This window comes from Hemitrygon akajei, chromosome 23, assembly GCF_048418815.1.
Source record: "Hemitrygon akajei chromosome 23, sHemAka1.3, whole genome shotgun sequence".
NCBI lineage: Eukaryota > Metazoa > Chordata > Chondrichthyes > Myliobatiformes > Dasyatidae > Hemitrygon > Hemitrygon akajei.
The window spans coordinates 6,795,027-6,814,535 of NC_133146.1; the positions used below are offsets into that span (position 1 = coordinate 6,795,027).

Consider the following 19,509-nt stretch of genomic DNA (forward strand, 5'->3'; position numbering starts at 1 on the left):
CAGAATCACGAGAGACTTCAGATGCTGGAATCTGGAGTTTCTCCAGCAGATTGTTTACTAACAATACAGTCATTAGTTGACGGCCTCTATATTATTATTCAGCACCTTTTCAAAGGAAGGAAATATAGTTACCTGAGGAATAACCACTACTGGGGTATATTATGCGCTTTTAATGCCGCCCTTCATTAGAATGCTTAAAATCTTTTCCCTTCGCAGTAAACTTTGTTACTTTGCTCTAATTGTGTTTTATTCATCTGAGTGTGTTTAAGTTATATTTTGCTTGTGAATCCTACATATATGATACTATGTGCCTGTGATGTTGCAAGCATGTTCTTCATTGCACCTGGGCTCGCGGTGCTTGTGCATGTATAAACTGGACTTTGACTTTTTCACCTGCTTAGTGTGACGGCTACCAAGTTACTATGCCGCAGTATTTTTCATCGCTAGGACCCAGAGCGAATCGACTGAAGTACTCGGACGGAAATACCCAACTCCAACTGGGACTTACCCCCCGGCGAAAGAGATGGGAGGAGCTGTGTGATTGGCGGACGGTTGGCCAATAGTCAGTAGCCGTAGGTCGGCGATGCGCTCCAATGAAGAGGGGAGGGCGGGCTTGGCTGAGGCCGCTGACGGCAGCGTTTGAGGCCGGGCAACTTGTCTCTTCCCTTCAACAGGTAGGTAAAGGTCTGAAAGTGCTTGGCAGCGGCCGGTGAGTTGACAGGAACGGTGCGAGCCGGAAGATTGTTTGGCCCCCTTGACCACGAATTTGGCGGGTGGGGGGGAATCGCATGGCTCCTTTTAGGGCCCAGTGAGCTGTCCGAGGTGGCGAAGAGAAGACTCCAGAAAATGGTCTGGCGAGGGATGCATTTTACCTCGTTGTTGACGAATTCCGACGAGCTCCAGAAGTTGTCGTACTTAGCCCCGATTTGTGTATTGAGGGGATATTTACCCTCTATCATCCCTCCGCTTGCAACTACCGGCAGCTACAGGCTATCGCCGTCTGCCCCGCGACGCATGCGCAGTGGTATTGTCCTGGTGGGATGCCGGAAGGGCTACCCTATAGTGGAATGGGATGGGCGTGTGTTGCATTGGTACTGAAACGATGGGATGCACAGATCTGTCATTTGAGGAGGGGTGAAGATGAATCATTGTTAAGGAGTAGTTAGTAACACTGGAGAAGATAGGACAAAGTCAGACAACACACACAAAATGCTGGTGGAACACAGCAGGCCAAGCAGCATCTATAAGCAGAAGCACTGTCGACGTTTCGGGTGGAGACCCTTCGTCAGGACTAACTGGACAAAGTCAGCATGGTTTCCTTAAGGGAAAATCTTGCCTAATGAACCTGTTGGAATTCTTTGAGGAGATTACAAGTAGGATAGATGAAAGGGATGCAGTGGATGGTATATATTTGGACTTTGACAAGGTGCCACACATGAGACTGCTTACCAAGTTAAGAGCCCATGTTATTACAGGAAAATTGCTGGTGTGGTTAGTACATTGGCTGATTGGTAGGAGGCAGTGAGTGGGAATGAAAGGATCCTTTTCCAGTTGGCTGCCAGTGACTAGTGTTCCGCAGGTGTTGGGACTGCTTCTTTTTATGCTGTATATCAGTGATTTTGATGATAGAATAGGTGGTTTTGTAGCCAAGTTTGTAAATGATGTGAAGATTGGTGGTGGGGCAGGTGGTAGCATCCATTAGTCTCGCGAGACCATGGATCTGTGCCTGGAATGGTTTCCAGGGTGCAGGGCTGGGCAAGGTTGTATGGAAGACCAGCAAGTCTCCCCTCTCCACAACACTGATGTTGTCCAAGGGAAGGGCAGATACAGCTCGGCACCAGTGTCATTGCAGAAGTTGCCAGAATGAGGTTGAAGGCAACATCGAACTGCTTTAGGGACTCCAGCTCCAGATTTGTCCTCAGGGTTTACTCCTGAAGCCTTTCCCATGAGTGGGTATGGCCGCAAGGCAGCAGAGGTTTAAAATCAGAGTTTGCCCTCTTTTAGATGAACTGCCTTCCCAGGCTGATGAGCTCTATCTACCCAAAGCACTGGTTCTAAGGCGCCAGGACCTGCCTTTGCCCCTTCTCCTGTCAGTAGAAACAGTTCTGCTGAGTTTAATAGTTAAGCAACATGAGAAGGCCAGGAGCTGGACTTGGTTGTCAGAGGCTATTTGAGGTGCATGCCGTGAGGAGCATTTTTAGGTAGTGGGAAGTTGTCCCCACTACCACTCCTTGGCTTGACAACCTTGGGGCAAGTAGTGTTGAGGAAGCAGGTTGGCTACCAAAGGACTTAGACAGATTAGGAAAATGGGCAAGAAGATGGCAAATGAATACAATGTTAGAAAATGCACGGTTATGCATTTTGGTAGAAGAAATGAACATGCAAACTATTTTCTAAATGGGCAGAAAATCCAAAAATCTGTGATGCAAAAGGACTTGGAAGTCCTTGAGCAGAACACCCTAAAGATTAACTTGCAGATTGAGTCAGTGGTGAGGAAGGGAAATGCCACGTTAGCATTCATTTCAAGAGGTCTAGAATACAAGAGCAGGGATGTGATACTGAAGCTTTATAAGGCACTGCTGAGGCCTCACCTTGAATACTGTGAACAGTTTTAGGCTCCTCATCTAAGAAAAGGTGTGCTGGCATTGGAGAAGATTCAGAGGACGTTCACAAGGATGATTCCAGGAATGAAAGGGTTATTGTAGGAGGAAAGTTTGCTAGCTCTGGGTCTGTATTCACTGGAATTTAGAAGGATGAGGGCGGATCTCATTGAAACCTTTTGAATGTTGAAAGACCTAGACAGAGTAGATGTGGAAAGGATGTTTCCCGTGGTGGGGGTATCTAGGACAAGAGGGCACAGCCTCAGGATAGATGGGCATCAATTTGAAACAGCAATGTGATGACATTTCTTAACCCAGAGAGTGGTGAATTTGTGGAATTTATTACCACAGGCAGCTGTAGAGGCCAGGTCACTGGGTATATTTAAGGCACAGCTCGATATGTTCTTGATTGGACACAACATCAAAGGCCAGGGAGTGAGGCTGAGGAGGGGATAAAAAGGATCAGCCATGATTGAATGGCAGAGCAGACTTGATGGATCAAATGGCCTAATTCTACTCCTATGGTCTATATTGCTGGTGTACTGATGGGATACCATAGACGGTTTGCTAGCATTAGGATGGGGTATAGAAGAATCACATTAGTGCTGCAATGATGGATGTCAAGCAAATTTGCCCAGCACTTAGAAGGGGTAAGGATGAACAGACCTCTCAAATGCTGAAATGGACTCTTGATCTTCGAATCCATCTCACTGTGGCTCTCACACTTTGTTTACCTCATCTGTACTTCCTCCATAGCTGCAACACTATATTCTGTATTCTCTTTTCTTTGTACCTCGATGTATTTGTGTGTGGATAATCTGCCTGGACAGCATGCAAACAAAATCTTTTCAGTGTATCTTGGTACACCTGAAAATAACAAACTAATGCCAGTGGGGTACCACAGAAGGATGAAGATGAACATTAGAGGTTCGGAACATTTAAGACCCACCCCTTGTGATCTGATTCCAGCACCCAACTGTCTTGAATTTAGTAATGGCGGCAAGAACCTTTCACCACTTTCATTCACTTGAGAGGTGCAGGAGTGTCAGCCACTGGGCTGCTCACTGGTCAACATTTAGTTCCTCTGAGTTCAAACTATCAGCCATTCTAAGTACTACCTTTTGGAGGGTGTTTGGGCTGGTTGTATGACTTTATGCCTGTAAATGATCAAATCCAGACAGCTGCCAGCTGTGGTCCTGACTATTCTTCCATCAACTCCCCTGCTCGCAGGATGAGCAATCCCAGTAGGAAAACCCACCTGGTAAACAATAACTATTAATATGATGAAGGGTGCATTAAATATGAATGTCAGTTTTTTCACAAATTTAATTTCAAATTTTTTACACTATATAAAGTTGCAGTTACAATCCACAGTATAATCCAAATAAAAAAACTACTGGAGGATCTCAATGTGTTTAGCAGCGTCAGTAGAGGTAAATGCAGAGTCAATATTTTGGGTTGAGACTGGGTCCATTTTTATCCACAGCTGCTGCCTGACTAGTGAATTCTTCCAGTAGTGTTTTTGTTGCTGCAGATTCCAGTATCTGCAGTAGCTTGTGTCTCTTCAGTGTAATCTGATGTCTGTCACAGAGCAGTTTGTTCCTCAGCTTTCCGATATTTATCCATTTATTAAACAAGTTTGTAATCAATGTTATTCTCTGCTTCTACTTCAGATAGATTTTTTTCATTGGAGAAGATATTTCCCATTTGGGTACAGCAACAAATATTGTTTTGTTCCAAAAAAAATTAGCTGCAGTGTATGAAATCTGAAAATAAGTACTACATAATAAATGCATAAACTCTTTTTGGGCTTCCAGCTGGGTACAGGTGTCGATTTTAACCAACATTTTGATGATAAACTCTGCCATTTTCATTAGGAATGATACCTAGGCACATCTAGTCCAGTGGTATACTGTATATACTTAACTCCCGTCGTTTGTCCCTCATGATTGGTTAGTCCTCAACCAATCAGGTTTCAGTTGTCCACCTTGTTTAAAATCATTTAAAACTTGGAGCAAGACCTTCACCTTTGTTAAAATTCTTATTTTATTAGTAGGAACTGGGAACTGGGACATGATTTTAAACACAGTACAACAACTGAAACCTGATTGGTTGAGGACTAACCAAACAGGAGGGATGGACAATGGGAGTTGAGTATATATGCCACCGGACTAGACATGCCTCGGCATCATTGCTGATGAAGATGGTGAAGTTTCTTGTCGAAATATTGGTTAAAATTGACACCTGTACCCAGCTGGAAGCCCAAGAAGAGTTTATAGGTCATATAAGACGGAAAAGCATGAGATACTTTTTAATATAATAAATTTTAACTTTACCCTTTTGAGTATTGTCAGAATCTGATCAGGTGTATTATCACAAACGTGTCATAAAGTTGTTATTTTGCAGCAGCATATAGTGTAATACATAAAAAAACTACTATGTACAGCGAGAAATGTTTTTAAAATGTGCACTGCATGTAACACCTTTGCCCTGCTTTTATCTAGGCTAGTATCATTAATACATTGTTTAAATTGATTTACAGGAATTCTTGAACTTATTTCCAAATATTTTTCTACTGATTATTGAACAAAATGGCAGACAGTTTGGCAAGTGTTTGTCATCAGAATGCACCTGTTTCTGACTTCTGTATTTTACATGGAGCTAATGCCATTTCCTTGGGGAAAAAGGATGTAAGGTAAAGATTCCTTTGTACTGTTTGGGACATCAGAATGAAAGAAGTTGCCTGATAACATAACATGAACTTGTCCAGCCCTGATTATTGATGAATTGTTGGTGGACTACATCAGCATGGCTCATTCATTTGACTCAGCAAGAAGAGAGATGACAAATACAATACACCCCAGCAATCATGCTGGCAGTGCAAACGCAGCAGCAAAGCACCTGCTGAAGAAACAGTACAAGCAAATGAATGGACAGCCTAGAGCAACCCGATCTAATTCACCCATGGGCAGAGTGATCCTTATCACTGGTACTTCTCCAATTGAAGGTAAGAGTCTATGTGCGCAATAACATTACAGTCATGTTCACTTGACATTCTGTTTTAAGTTGGATCTGGTTACACTGTTAATTAGTATCTTAGCTGGTGTAACCCCTTTTAACACCAGCCCAATGGATTAGAGCTATCTTTTGAAATTGAAGTATATTTCAGTACAGGAGAGGATTCAGAACTTCTTCCCATGTCCTGCGAAAAAGAGCTTTTGAAACTATTTCCTTTTCCTCGTTCTCAGCCTGTGTCGTTTATTTCTAGCTAAATGGTGAATCCAGCTGAAAATAATGATGTGGAGAGGTATTCCTCCTTGAAAGGTGAGTCTCATTTCTTAGTGGAGGAAATTATAAGGTTTTCTGACATCTGAATCAGAAACAGGTTTAATATCACTGCCATATTGTTGTAACATGAACAAAGTTACTGGAGAGACACTGAAGCTACTGGATACAGATGTGTTTTAATCAGCAAAATCGGACATTCTCAGACGAAGAGGCCTAATCGATCCAATGTCACATGATATTTTATATGCTAAAGATCAAAAGTAACGGCAGGACAATGTATCGACAATGCTTACTTACAATTTTCACATACCTCCTCTTTGCACCCACACTCCGAACACCCAAAATGAATGTTTTCAATCAACTGGTGTCCACAGCTCCAGGAAAACTATTGTTCAGGGCTGCATTTAAAATTTAAACTACAATCCCTGATCATGTCTGAAGAATGGCTGTTGTTAAACTTAATATTTGTTATATATCCTAAATCCAGAATACACCCTAACATAAATGTAAAATTTGTTGCTTTGCAGCAGCAATATATTGCAATACATAATAACTGTAAGTTACAGTAAGAAGTGTATATATATTAAAGTTATTTTAAATTTAAAAAAGAGGAAAAATAAGTAGTGAGGTGATGTTTCTGGATTCGTTGTCCTTTCAGAAATCTGATGGCAGAGGGGAAAAGACTGTTCCTGAATCGTTGAGTGTGTGTCTTCAGGTTTCTGTACCTCCTTTCTGATGGTAGCAATGACATTTGATATTGATTGGCAATAAACTGGTAATAATATTCAAATGGTATCATGGAGGAGAAGGAAATTTCTGAGATGACTGAGAGCAACATGTTTAATCAAGGCTGAGTCTGTCCATTGATGAACTGGGCAATGCAATTCACTCATCAAAATTTGTTGTGGAGTTCCACATGTACAGTAGCTCAGTGATCTAAATAGACCTACATCTATTACTTTTACTTTGATTTCACGATTGAGGTTAATTCATAGAACAAGTAACATTGAAATGTGTGCATGTGTGAATTGTGGACAGAGTGGGAAGGGGCAGGGAGGGGGGAATCATATTTGGGAAAAGGGGAAGGGGAAGGGGTCAGAGTGGGAGGCACCAGCGAGACATTCTGTAACGATTACTAAGCCATGTGTTTGGAATCAGATTACCTTGCCCAGAGCCTCAGGGCTGGGTGTGCCTGCACCTGTGCTGCCAGCTTTGGCACTCCTCTTTGCTACCTGTCCCACAGCACTCCATCTGAGCACTTACTGGCTTTAAAGTGAATTCCAAAGATTAGTAGTACTGTTTTAATTCAATAATAAAGTATTAAGATGAATTGTGTATGGATTAAACTATTGGAGCTGGTCCAGCAATGTGGTTGGGAGTTAATTACCACCTTGGTTCTGTGGCATTGAGGGAAGACAATATGCATCCATTGCCTGCAGCATATTCATGCCAGGAACAACAACAAAATCATGCAGAAATTACATTTTAATTTTTTGTTTCACATTTTCCACATGCATAAGTTTAAAATGCAGATTGTATGTACTGTATGTAGACCAACCAAGCCCATTGATTCTGGGATGTTCCGGTCAGTCATGATGCCCAAGAGGAGGTGAAGCATAAAAGCTTTGGTGAAAATATGGCATAAAATGAATCAGCATAGAGGAGGAAGATTGAAAATTTGGCTGAATGGTATAAAAACAACAACCTCTCACTCAATGTCAGTAAGACCAAGAAACTGGTAGTAGACGACAGGAGAGGGAATCAGAGGTCCATGAGCAAGTAATGTCAGAGGTGAGGGTCAGTAACTTTAAATTCCTGGGCATCACTATCTCTGAGGACCTGTCCTGGACCCATCATATAATTATAATTGTGAAGAAAGCATGACAGCACATTTACCTCTTCAGGAGTCTGCAGAGATTCAACACATCATCAGAAACCTTGACAGACTTCTATAGATGTGTGGTGGAAAGTGGGCTGACCGGCTGCATTACAGCCCGGTATGCCAACACCAATGCCTTTGAGTGGGAAATCCTACAAAAGGTAGTGGATTTGGCCCAGTACATCACAGGTAAAACCCTCCCAACCATTGAGCACCTCTACATGAAACGCTGCCGTAGAAAAGCAGCATCCAACATCAAAGATCCCCACCACCCAGGCCAAGCTCTTTTCTCACTGCTGCCATCAGGTAGAACGGACAGATGTCTCAGGACTTGCACCACCAGGTTCAAGAACAGTTATTACCTCTCAACCATCAGGCTCTTGGGAAAACTACACTATTTTAGGGACTCTTGTGTAGTTATTTCATGCTCATTATTTATTGCTATTTATTTATTATCTGCTTTTGCAGTTTGTTTACAATTCCTGAGGTTTACAGATCCTGTTTTACACTTAACAGATCCTGTTTACAGTTACTGTTCTAAAGATTTACAGAAAAAGAAAATTTGGGGTTGTATATGGTGACATGTATGTACTCTGATAATAAATGTTACTTTGAACTTTGAAAAAAAATACAATGTTGGTCATTATATATTTTGTAGAAGTAACTTAAGAATCTAGAACTATTCTGTGAATACAGAAATAGAAAGACAATCCAGTCAATTCCTTGATATAAAATTCCATTGCAGAGGGGAATTGTATATATAATAGGAATGTTTTGTTACAAGAAAGGAACCCCTCCTACTACTGCCACCCCTCAACCATCAGGCTGTTGAACCAAAGGGGATAACTACATTACTCTACTTCTGGTGTTCCCACAACCAATGGTCTCACTTTAAGGTCTCTTTTCTTTACTTATTGCTCTTTATTTATATTTGAATTTGCACAGTTTGTTCATTAATTCTGTTTACAGTTCCTGTTCTATAGATTTACTAAGTATGCCTACAAGAAAAATAATCTCAGTGTTGTATGTGGTGACATGTATGTAATCTGATAATAAATTTTTAAACTTTGGAAAGAAGCTCCAGGAAGGGCTTTCCTACAATTTTTCATGATATGGGGATTTGTAATATGTATTAGGGTAATACAGAATTCTAATGTCCCTGGTTTCTGGAAGAAGCATTAATTGCATTTTGCATATATTCAATATATGCACATACAAGTCTAAACTCCAAGCTGCATTACCTCAGGACTCTAGACTAGAACAATGTCAGAAAGTTTCAGAGCAATGGAGCATTCAGAGCCACATCGTAACAGGTCAGTGGACTGCTCAAACAACTGTTTCACACAACAGTAAAAACTCTGCCACAGGCACACTAACTTTACAAGTATTTGCCAGAGGGTTTTGTAATTTCATAAAATGCATTCCAATCATTTCAAGAGAGGTGCAATAAAATATTATTAACTTGTGATACATGGAAAACTATGCCTAAAGTTCTTATTTATATTGAAAAATGCAGAGAACAGGCATGAGAAGTGTACTTTAAGGCTGGTAATGAGAGTACATATGTATGTAATTTCCTGTCTTTAGCCACATTTGAAAATGTTTTGGACACTTCAAAAAGTGACCCAAATGTTAGTGGGTAGAAGGAGAATAAAATGTGGGTTTATTAAAGGGTGTTTGATGGTCAGCACATAGACGAGACTAGTGTAGAGGGAAAGTTGTTGAGTCAATTGGATTGATAGGAATGCTCTGAGAGCTAGCATCGACTGAAAGGGACTAATGGTCTTCTATTTTACAAGAAAATGCAAAAACAAAAGGATACTCTGGTAAGCTATGACCATTTCAGGTCCAAGTTCTTATCTTAAGTATAAACTACTAGTAACTCTTCTTCCTACAAGACTCTGCTCAGAATACAGAAACCTGGGCTCCTAATGAAGCCTTTCCCAGCACTAAGGAACAGTCTTGAATATGGTTTACCGGTAATCTTCAACTGTTTTGCCTATATCTAGTGATGCTGCAGAACCTGTTGATGGAATGCAAACTGACCAGCTGTGCACGCTACAGCGCTTGTATCCCGGAAAACATGCAGAGTAGCCAGGAGGAGCCAGTATTTTTAAAACGTTGTAGCTGCTGTGAATGTATAATGTTCTTTGTCAGATTCATATGAGTGATATCATTATCATCATCTGCGGACTCACTGTGCATCTGTGCCTCAATTAATACAATGTATTATCTGAGCCTTAAATGCACACAGTTTTTTTAATTCATGTGCATACATTATGCATATGTTTTATAGTGGCTTTTGTCAATCTGGGTGGCAGGACGGAGATACATCTTTACCAATGGAGGTCTAAGGTGCTCCTGCCCTCGATTAGCCTATGGGCCACCCTTGGGAAAGGTGTAGCACCTGCTTAGCTGCACCACCACCACCCCATCCCCCCCCCCCCACCACCATTCCAGGTCACGTGACGCCATGGGAGCAGGTGGTGGTGGCCGTATGAGCAGCTGGTGCATATCACAATCCTGGTATGTGACCACTGACGCCAGGCAGGCAATCTCTGCAGGGTGTTGAAAATGGCTGCAGTCACCCATCTTGTAAAAGTCGCTGTCCAGAAGAAGGCAATGGCAAACCACTCCTGTAGAAAAATTTGTGAAGAGCAATCATGGTCATGGTTTAAACCATGATCGCCCACATCATATGACATGTGCATAATGATGATGACTATGATTTTGTCAATTGGAGTAGTCCACTATTATTCATCAGTGCTAATGTCGTTGCAAATATTTCCACTATGAATGCAGGGTGATTTTCTTCATTTTCTATTAGCTCAAAGATAAAGAGTGAGAGAGCTTGGAGATGCTTTTGCTGCTTTCCAAGTCATGGTCTTGTACAGCTTTGCTACAGGACCTTCAGCCTCACTGTCTGCATCAACCGTCAAGCACCCACTTAGACTAAGCCTGTAATAATCCCTTATTTATCCTCCTCATCTTCCGATCAACTGCCCCCAGGCTCATCCACTTACCTGTTTACTAGGGGCAATTTACAGTGGTAATTTAACCTACCAATCTGTATAAATTTGGAATACGGGAAGAAACTGGAGCTCCAGAGAAAACCTAGACCGCGAACCAGAATCAGAATCTGGTTTATTATCACTGACATATGTTATGAAATTTGTTGTTTTGTAGCACAGTACAGTGCAATGCATAAAATTATTCTAAGTTACAATAAGAAATGTGTAAAAATAAATTAGTAGTACAAAAAGAGAGCAAAAATTAGTACAGTTAATGTTCATGGGTTCACGGCCCATTCAGAAATTTATTGGTGGACAGAAAGAAGATGTTCCTAAAATATTGCGTGTGCATCTTCAGGCTCCTATTCCTCCTCCCTGATGGTGTCAATGAGAAGAGCACATGTCCTGTGTGGTAGGGGTCCTTAATAATGGATGCTAAGCTTCTAAGGCATCAGCTTTTGAAGATTTCTCTAATGATGGGGAGAAGGCATGTACTCCAAGAGACAGCACTTTGATCAGGATCAAACACACAATTGTAATTGTGAGGTAGTCGCCCTCCTAGCTATACCTATGTTGCTCCCACTTCCATTCTCATCCTCATAAGAAAAGTGAAAGATGAGCAAAAGTTGTAGATGCTGGAACCCTAAAATGAAAAGAATAAATACTGAAATATACAGCATGTCAGGCAGCACCTGAAAGAGGATAAATAGGAAAGGTTTAAGGTGCAAGAGATGTTATCAGAACTGTAGAGTAGGAAAATCTAGTGTTCAGTTGTGGAGGTGGGCAAGGGGGAGTAGAACAAAAGGAATATCTCAAATGGAGTGAGACAAAATGGATTAATAGGGTCCAATCACAAGAACTTTCAGCTTTTTTTGTGTAATGCGTTGTTAATAGGGACTGTGGGGCCTGTCTTTCAGCCAGACTATACCAATCAAAACAGAAAATTGAGCCAAAATGATGATAAGTGGAAATGACAAGCTCTGATGCAAAATGAGTAACCTAATGCTGGGAGTTTGATGGCAAGTTCAGAAAGCTTCAACGTGCATGTACAGAAAATGAAGGGTTATTCCTCAAGCATGTATAGATCCTTGTTGTAACAATGCAGGGGACCACTGATGGGTCAGAATTGGTGTAGGATAATGAATTAATGTGGCAGACAAATGTAGGCTCGTGTGGACTAAGTTCTAAGTTTGTTTATTACCATAGGCATACATACACAGGATATAAATGCTATTAAATTTATTTTTGTAGCAGCACAGTACTCTACAAACGTACTGGTGTGCTGCACAGTGATCTCCTTGTCTACGTTCAGTAAGGAGGTACTAGTCCTTCACCTGTTTTATGGGATCCAGGCCAAATTCAGGTTTTTGCAGTGAAGTAAATATGGCTATTTTTTCTGCAGCTGGTACTGAAGACTGTGATTCAGCTGAGGCAATCCACAACATCACCGTGGAGAAAAGCACTGATGGGAAGCTGGGATTCAGTGTCCGCGGAGGCTCTGAGCACGGTCTTGGAATATTCATCAGCAAAGTAGAAAATGGAAGTGCAGCTGGTAGGTTATGACTTACTAAGTTATATCTTAATGTTAGTAGTTTTCTTGAATGAATGTATATGTACTGATTGATTTAGGCTTGGGCTCAAGTTGTCCTTACTAGGAATTGTGTTATCTTGTACCTTTAAAAACTCAAAACAATTTCTTTCCCCTCCCTCTTCTCTCTTTTTCCATCCTACATTCTGATTCCCCTCTCACCCCTCCTCATCTGCCCATCGCCTCTCTCTGATGGATGTCCTTCCCTTTCCTCCATGGCCCACTGTCTTTTCCTATCAGATTCATTCTTCTTCAGCCCTTTTACCTCTTCCACATCCCCCCCCCCCAGCTTCATCCCATCACCTGGTTTTACCAATCAGCTGCCAGCTTGTACTACTCCCCCTCCCCCCATCTTCTTATTCTGACTTCTGTCCCTTACCTTTACATTCATCTTTATTTCCTCTCCGTAGATGCTGCCTGACTTGCTAAGTTCCTCCAGTATTTTGTCCACATTCCTTAAAATTTGTATTTGTTACTACCCTAGTCCCACTCCAACTCTCTATGATATTGGCTGCAAGAGATAAGTGAATGAATAAGGAGCTTGTGACCACTTAGATTTCTACAAGGTACTTCAGTTCCCCCCACAGTCCAAAGACATACCATTAAGAAGGTAATTGGTCATTGTAAATCATCCTTTGATTAGGCTAGTGTTAGGTTGTTTGTTTGACGGTGGGGCTCATAGGGCCAGAGGGGCCTGTTCCGTACTGTATCTCTAAATAAGACTGTACGATACAGGAGCAGAATTGGGTCATTTGGCCCATTGAGTCTACTCCACCATTTCATCATAGATGAACCATTTTCCTGCTCAGCCCGATCTCCTGCCTTCTCCCCTTGAAACTGAAAATAAAGATACCAGGCTTGCATATTAAGGAGTGAACCTATTACTAAGGGGGAACAATCTAATATAAATGTAGAGCTATGAGACATTCATTTCTGCTTGAAGAGGGAGGCAGCAGGGGCCCTATAAAGGTGGGGGGAGGGTGGGAAGGAGAAGGCTGGTAGGTGCCAAGTGAAAAACCAGTAAGAGGAAAGATCAAGGGGTGAGGGAGGGGATAGGCAGGAAAGGTGAATAAGGAATTTAAGGGGAAAGCACTACGGGTAATAGAAGGAGGTGGAACCATGAAGGAGGTGATAGGCAGCTGGAGGAGGAGGCAGAGTGAAACTGGGATGGGGGAAGGGAGGGAGAGGGAATTAACGGAAGTTGGAGAATTCAATGTTCATACCAAGGGGCTGGAGACTACCCAGATGGTATATGAGGTATTGCTCCTCCAACCTGAGTTTGGCCTCATCATGGCAGTAGAGGAGGCCATGTATGAACATATCCGAATGGGAATGTGAAACAGAGTTGAAGTGGGTGGCAACCGGGAGATCCTGTCTGTTGTGGCGGACGGAGCGGAGGTGCTCAACGAAGCGGTCCCGCAATCTGCATCAGGTCTCGCTGATGTAGGGGAGGCCGCACCGGGAGCACCGGATGCAATAGATTACCCCAACAGACTCACAAGTGAAGTGTTGCCTCATCTGGAAGGACTGTTTGGGGCCCTGAATGGTGGTGAGACAGGAGGTGTAGGGACAGGTGTAGCTCTTGCGCTTACAGGGATAAGTGCCAGGTGGGAGACCAGGGAGTTGCGGAGGGGAACGATCCCTGCGGAAAGCGGAGAGGGGTAGAGAGGGAAAGATGTGTTTAGTGGTGGGGTCCTGTTGAAGGTGGCGGAAGTTGAGGAGGATAATGTGCTGGATCCGGAGGCTGGTGGGGTGATAGGTGAGGACAAGGGGAACTCTGTCACCTATTGTGGTGACAGGAGGTTGGGGTGAGGGCCAAAGTGTGGGAAATGGAGGAGATGTGGGTGAGGGCATCATTGATGACGGCAGAAGGGAAACCACGATTCTTAAACAAAGGAGACATTTGGGATGTCCTGGAATGGAAAGCCTCGTGCTGGGAGCAGATGCAGCGGAGACAGAGGAACTGGGAATAGGGAATAGCATTTTTGCATGTGGCAGGGTGGGAAGAGGTATAGTTGAGATAGTTATGAGAGTCAGTGGGTTTATAGGAGATGTCAGTGGACAGTCTGTCTCCAGAGATGGAGATCTCCCGGTTGCCACCCACTTGAACTCTGCTTCACATTCCCTTTCGGATATGTCCATACATGGCCTCCTCTACTGCCATGATGAGGCCAAACTCAGGTTGGAGGAGCAACACCTCATATACCGTCTGGGTAGTCTCCAGCCAACTTGGCATGAACATTGAATTCTCCAACTTCCAATAATTCCCTCACCCTCCCTTCCCCAATCCCAGTTTCACTCTGCCTCCTCCTCCAGCTGCTTATCACCTCCCTCATGGTTCCGCCTCCTTCTACTACCCACAGTGCTTTCCCCTTGCGTTCCTACTTCACCTTTCCTGCCTATCCCCTCCCTGCTTCTCCTCCCCCACCCCTTGATCTTTCCTCTTACTGGTTTTTCACCTGGCACCTACCAGCCTTCTCCTTCCCACCCTCCCCCCACCTCCTTTATAGGGCTCCTGCCCCCTCCCTCTTCAGTCCTGACGAACGGTCTCAGCCAGAAACATTGACTATTCATTTCCACGGATGCTGCCCGACTTGCTGAATTCCTCCAGCGTGTTGCTTTGACCCCAGCATCTGCGGAGTATTTTGTGTTTATGATTCATTTCTGCTTTGTTCTTCTGCTTAGATCATAGTGGCCTCTGCTTAGGTGATAAAATTATGGAGGTTAACGGGATCAGCTTCGAGAGCATCACTATGGGAAGTGCTGTCACTGTACTCACTGGCAGTCACCGCTTACGTTTGGTAGTCAGACGCTTGGGAAAAGTGCCAGGAATCAAATATTCCAAAGAACTTACCACGTGGTAAGTCAGCAGTATATTTTAACAACTGGAAACAGTGCAATTTGTTTTGCTTTTGACTTGACAGAGGCAAGTTTTTGAGTAAAAGCTTTAAGTAACTTAACTGGAAATTCTAGATTGCACAGGGGATTTATGTTATTAAATTGTCAGAAATCCTGGGTTTAAACATCATGGTTGTAATGCAATATTCATCAGGAGATCAAACATGAAATTGTATTCTGCAGTGGTTTGTTCTGGAAGTTGTGAATGGAAGGAATGTCGTGCACCAGGAGTGACTTGGAAAGGCTCTGAGCCGGTTTAGCATCATATTTGATATGGTATCTCATTTCTGTGGATCAACATCCTTTCAAATGCAGAGGAGTCCATTTCTTCCTTTCATTTCATTTCTAAATGATATTTCCTCTTCTTATTACTACCATCGGGGGTGAGGAACAGGAGCCTGACAATACACACTCAACAGTTTAGGAACAGCTTCTTCCCCTCTGCCATCAGATTTCTGAACAATCCATGAACACTATTCATTGTATTCACTATGATCGCTTTTTGCACGACTTATTTATCTGCTTTATATTGCTTATTGTAATCTACGGTCATTTTTCATGTACTGTTGACACAAAACAACAAGATTCGCAACATACGGTACTGATCATTAACCTGATTCTGATAACCTAATCAGAAGGATTCTCTCTGCCAAAAGCTAAATACTGCAGAAGCTGGGATTCTGAGTGGAAAACAGAAGGTGTTGGGTCCTGACGAAGGGTCTCAGCCCGAAACGTCGAGTGCTTCTTCCTGTAGATGCTGCCTGGCCTGCTGTGTTCCACCAGCATTTTGTGTGAGATGTTTGGAAATGCTCTGCAGGTAGGCAGCATCCATGGAGAGAGGAAATGAGATAGTGTTTTGGAATGCTATAATTTTGTTAGATCTTTTCATTTAGTGACCATCTGAAGCGCAAATTTAACCTACTTCTGAATATGTTATTAACACCAGCTCTGACAGGTGCAACCAGAGTTTTTGTGTGTAACTCCATTCAGTGTTGTCTATTTAACAGTAAAGCATAAATTGCATCACGCTTTCAGTATATTCAAAGTAGTTTTTCATGCATGGTGGTGAAGAATGAACGAAAGAGCTCGACAGACATTTGAGGTTTGATGAAGGTTTTCATGACATTCTTAAGGTTTCCAAGAGTGGTCTCAGGAATGAATGGGTTAACAAGTGAGGAGCATTGATGACTCTGTGCCTGTACTTGCTGCAGTATAGAAGAATGAGGGGGGACCTCACTGAAACTTACCGAATATTGAGAGCCCTATATTGACTGGACATGGAGAGGATGTTTCCATTAGTGGGAGAGTCTAGGACCAGAGGACACAGCCTCAGACCAGAAGGATCTCCCTTTAGAACCGAGATGAGGAGGAATTTCTTTAGCCAGAGGGTAGCGAATATATGGAAATCACCAAACAACTTTGGAGGCCAAGTAACTTAGTATACTTAAATTGGAGCTTGATAATTTAGTAACGGTATCAAAGGATTTGAGAAAAAGGCAGGAGAGTGGAGTTAAGGGGTGGTACGGTAGCGTAGTGGTTAGCATAATGCTTTACAGTACCAGTGACCTGGGTTCAATTCCTGCTGCTGCCTGTAAGGAGTCTGTATGTTCTTCCTGTGACGGTGTGGGTTGTTCCAGATGCTCCGGTTTCCTCCCACTGTTCAAAGATGTACTGGTTCGTAGGTTAGTTGGTCATTATACATTGTCCTGTGATTAGGCTAGGATTAAATCAGGGGATCGCTGAGTGGCACAGCTGTAAGGGCCAAAAGGGCCTATTCTGTGTTGTATCTCAATAAAAATAGATCAACCGCAATCAAATGGCAGAGAAAACCCAGTGGGCCAAATGGCCTAAGTTTGCTCCAAATCTCTCACATATCAAAGGGAAAAGCATATGTGGAGGCAAGTTTAATATTGGTGACAATGAGTGGAAGGTGTGGTTAAATTAACAGAAATTTAACATGTGTTGGGAGTTACAAACTATGTAACTTTATGGGATTTTCCAAAAGTAAGGCAAAAATGCACAGCCAGTCTACTTCTGGGCGTCAGATTGTCATTTTAAAAATGTTAGTGGACCGGATGCATCTCATTTGCAAGTTTTGCTATGGCCAGTCAGGTTTCCCAGGCTTTGGGGAAACCTAGCAGCTGAAGGGGGAATGAGAGGTCCTGGAGGAGAAGGAATGCTTCTTCCTGAGTTCCTGAGCTTCTTGTCAGAGCCCCCATGCCATACAAAACACTGCCAGTTAAGAAGTGGAACTCCAACTGAGATTAAAATATAGCTGGAAGACAGACTTCTCAATTAGCAATCTGATGCACTATCAATTACTCCAAAAGACTGGAAGTAGAGTAAATACTGAAAGGCTTTTATTAACAGTAAAATGGATCCACGTCCATGCTGTATGTTTGTCCTGGACAGTGGGAGGAGCAGTGACACAATCACCTTTATTCAGGGGTCTGTGGGAGGAGCCACAGGAGCAGTCAGCAGAGGGGTGTGTCCAGGCAGATAACCCAGTTAATACCTATATACATGGTTTACCACATTCAACCCTCCTTTTTAAAAAAGAGAATCCCGCGGGGTGAAGTGACTGACAATATTTAAAACAAGTATATTTACAGGTCAAATCTATCAGGCGGTTGAGTCCGTCGCTGTGATCTACGTAGCACCGGTGGTGATTGCACCATCGACGGTGGTTGTGCTGGTTCCGGCCTGACTTGAGGTGCCAGCACGTTAGGCATCAGTAATCCCTCATGCGTGTGCGTCGCGCCCGGTATGGGAGTGTCGTGAGGTGTCTGTGTAGGGCTTGGAGTGCGCGGTGTCTTGTGGGTATATATGTCGGTGGGTATGAGGTTCATAATCACCATCTGGTCCATTTCCCTCTGGAAGACAGAGACACCATTCGTGACACTGAAGGGGACACGCAGGAAGTGATAAAGCCTGCCGTCTGCCTCGAAGGAGGTGTAGGGGCGGTCCTCCGGGCGGATGGGGAGCTGATGTAAGCGGATTTTAGGTCTATGGTCGACTACACCTTGTATTGTGCTATCTGATTGACCATATCCGTGATGCATACGCGTCGAAACTGCGTGAACCTATTGGTGGTCTGGCTATAGTCCACGACCATCCTATTTTTCTGCCCATTCCGAACAACAACCACCTGGGCCCTCCAAGGACTTGTGCTTGGCTCAATGATCCCCTCCCTGAGCAGCCGCTGCACCTCTGACTGAATGAAGGCCCTGTCCCCCGCGCTGTACCTCCTGCTTTTAGTTGCCACAGGTTTACAGTCGGGGGTCAGGTTGGCGAACAGCGGTGGGGGAGGGATCTTGAGGGTGGAGAGGCCCGCAAATGGTGTTCGTAGCGTGGCTGTTGGCATGATGTTGGGTGGGATGTGCAGGTCGGTGTGTGTGTGTGGTCAGTAGTGGGGTATGTGACGTATTCCCACAGAACTGGGGATTTCTGAGAGTGATTGGTGGGAGGGGCCCGTCATACTCCACTGTCACGCTTCTCAGGTGGCTCTGGAAGTCGAACCCCAATAGCACAGGGGCACACAGTTGAGGCATGACCAGTAATGTAAAGTCTCGATATTCTGTGCCCTGCACCACCGGTGTCACTACACAACCCCCCCCCCCCCCCCCCGGATGTTTGTTGTCTGCAACCCAGAAGCCATGGCAACCCTCTGGCTTACCGGCCGTGTCACGAGTCTGCAACGTTGCACCATGTCCGGGTGGATAAAAATCTCAGTGCTGCCCGTGTCAAACAGGCAGCTTGTCCTGCGCCCTTCCACCAGGATGTCCATCATTGACCTTGTGGGCTGGTGGTCGCTTTGGTTGAGGGTCACGGAGGCCAGAGTTGAATCGCTGTCTTGGTCTGGCGCGGTGGGGTGCCTGGTAAGCACCCATGGGTCGTAGGCGGTGCGAGGTGACACCGACCAAGATGGCCACCCCTATGCCTCACACTCGGCGCTGCTCGATCCCGCTCGCGGTTTGGACTTACAGGACTTGGCGAAGTGGCCCTTCTTTCTGCAGCTGGGGCAGGTAGCTTCTCGGGCCGGGCAGCGTTTCCGGGGGTGCTTCTTGAGTCCGCAGAAATAATATTTCGCAGACCCACGACTGGCAGCAGCTGTGGTCGATTCGCCAGCCGGTTGCGGGGACTTCACCGCCTTGCGACTGGCAGCAGCCGAGGTCGATTCGCCGGTGGATTGCGGGATCTGCGGCGTCCACGAGGCTGTCGGGAGATCACGTGCCTGGAGAGCAT

General features: G+C 44.0%; 1 protein-coding gene across 1 annotated transcript in view; it reads left to right on the forward strand.

Annotated features, from left to right (window-relative positions):
* Positions 1-623: 623 nt before the first annotated feature.
* The window catches only part of pdzd7a (PDZ domain containing 7a), a 115,433-nt gene continuing 96,547 nt past the window's right edge, over positions 624-19,509 (forward strand). Inside the window, exons 1-4 of the mRNA XM_073026877.1 lie at positions 624-674; positions 5,143-5,607; positions 12,181-12,330; positions 15,052-15,226. Of these exons, the coding sequence (XP_072882978.1) occupies positions 5,409-5,607; positions 12,181-12,330; positions 15,052-15,226 (524 nt within the window). The 5' untranslated portion in view covers positions 624-674; positions 5,143-5,408. The remainder of the gene's footprint in view (positions 675-5,142; positions 5,608-12,180; positions 12,331-15,051; positions 15,227-19,509) is intronic.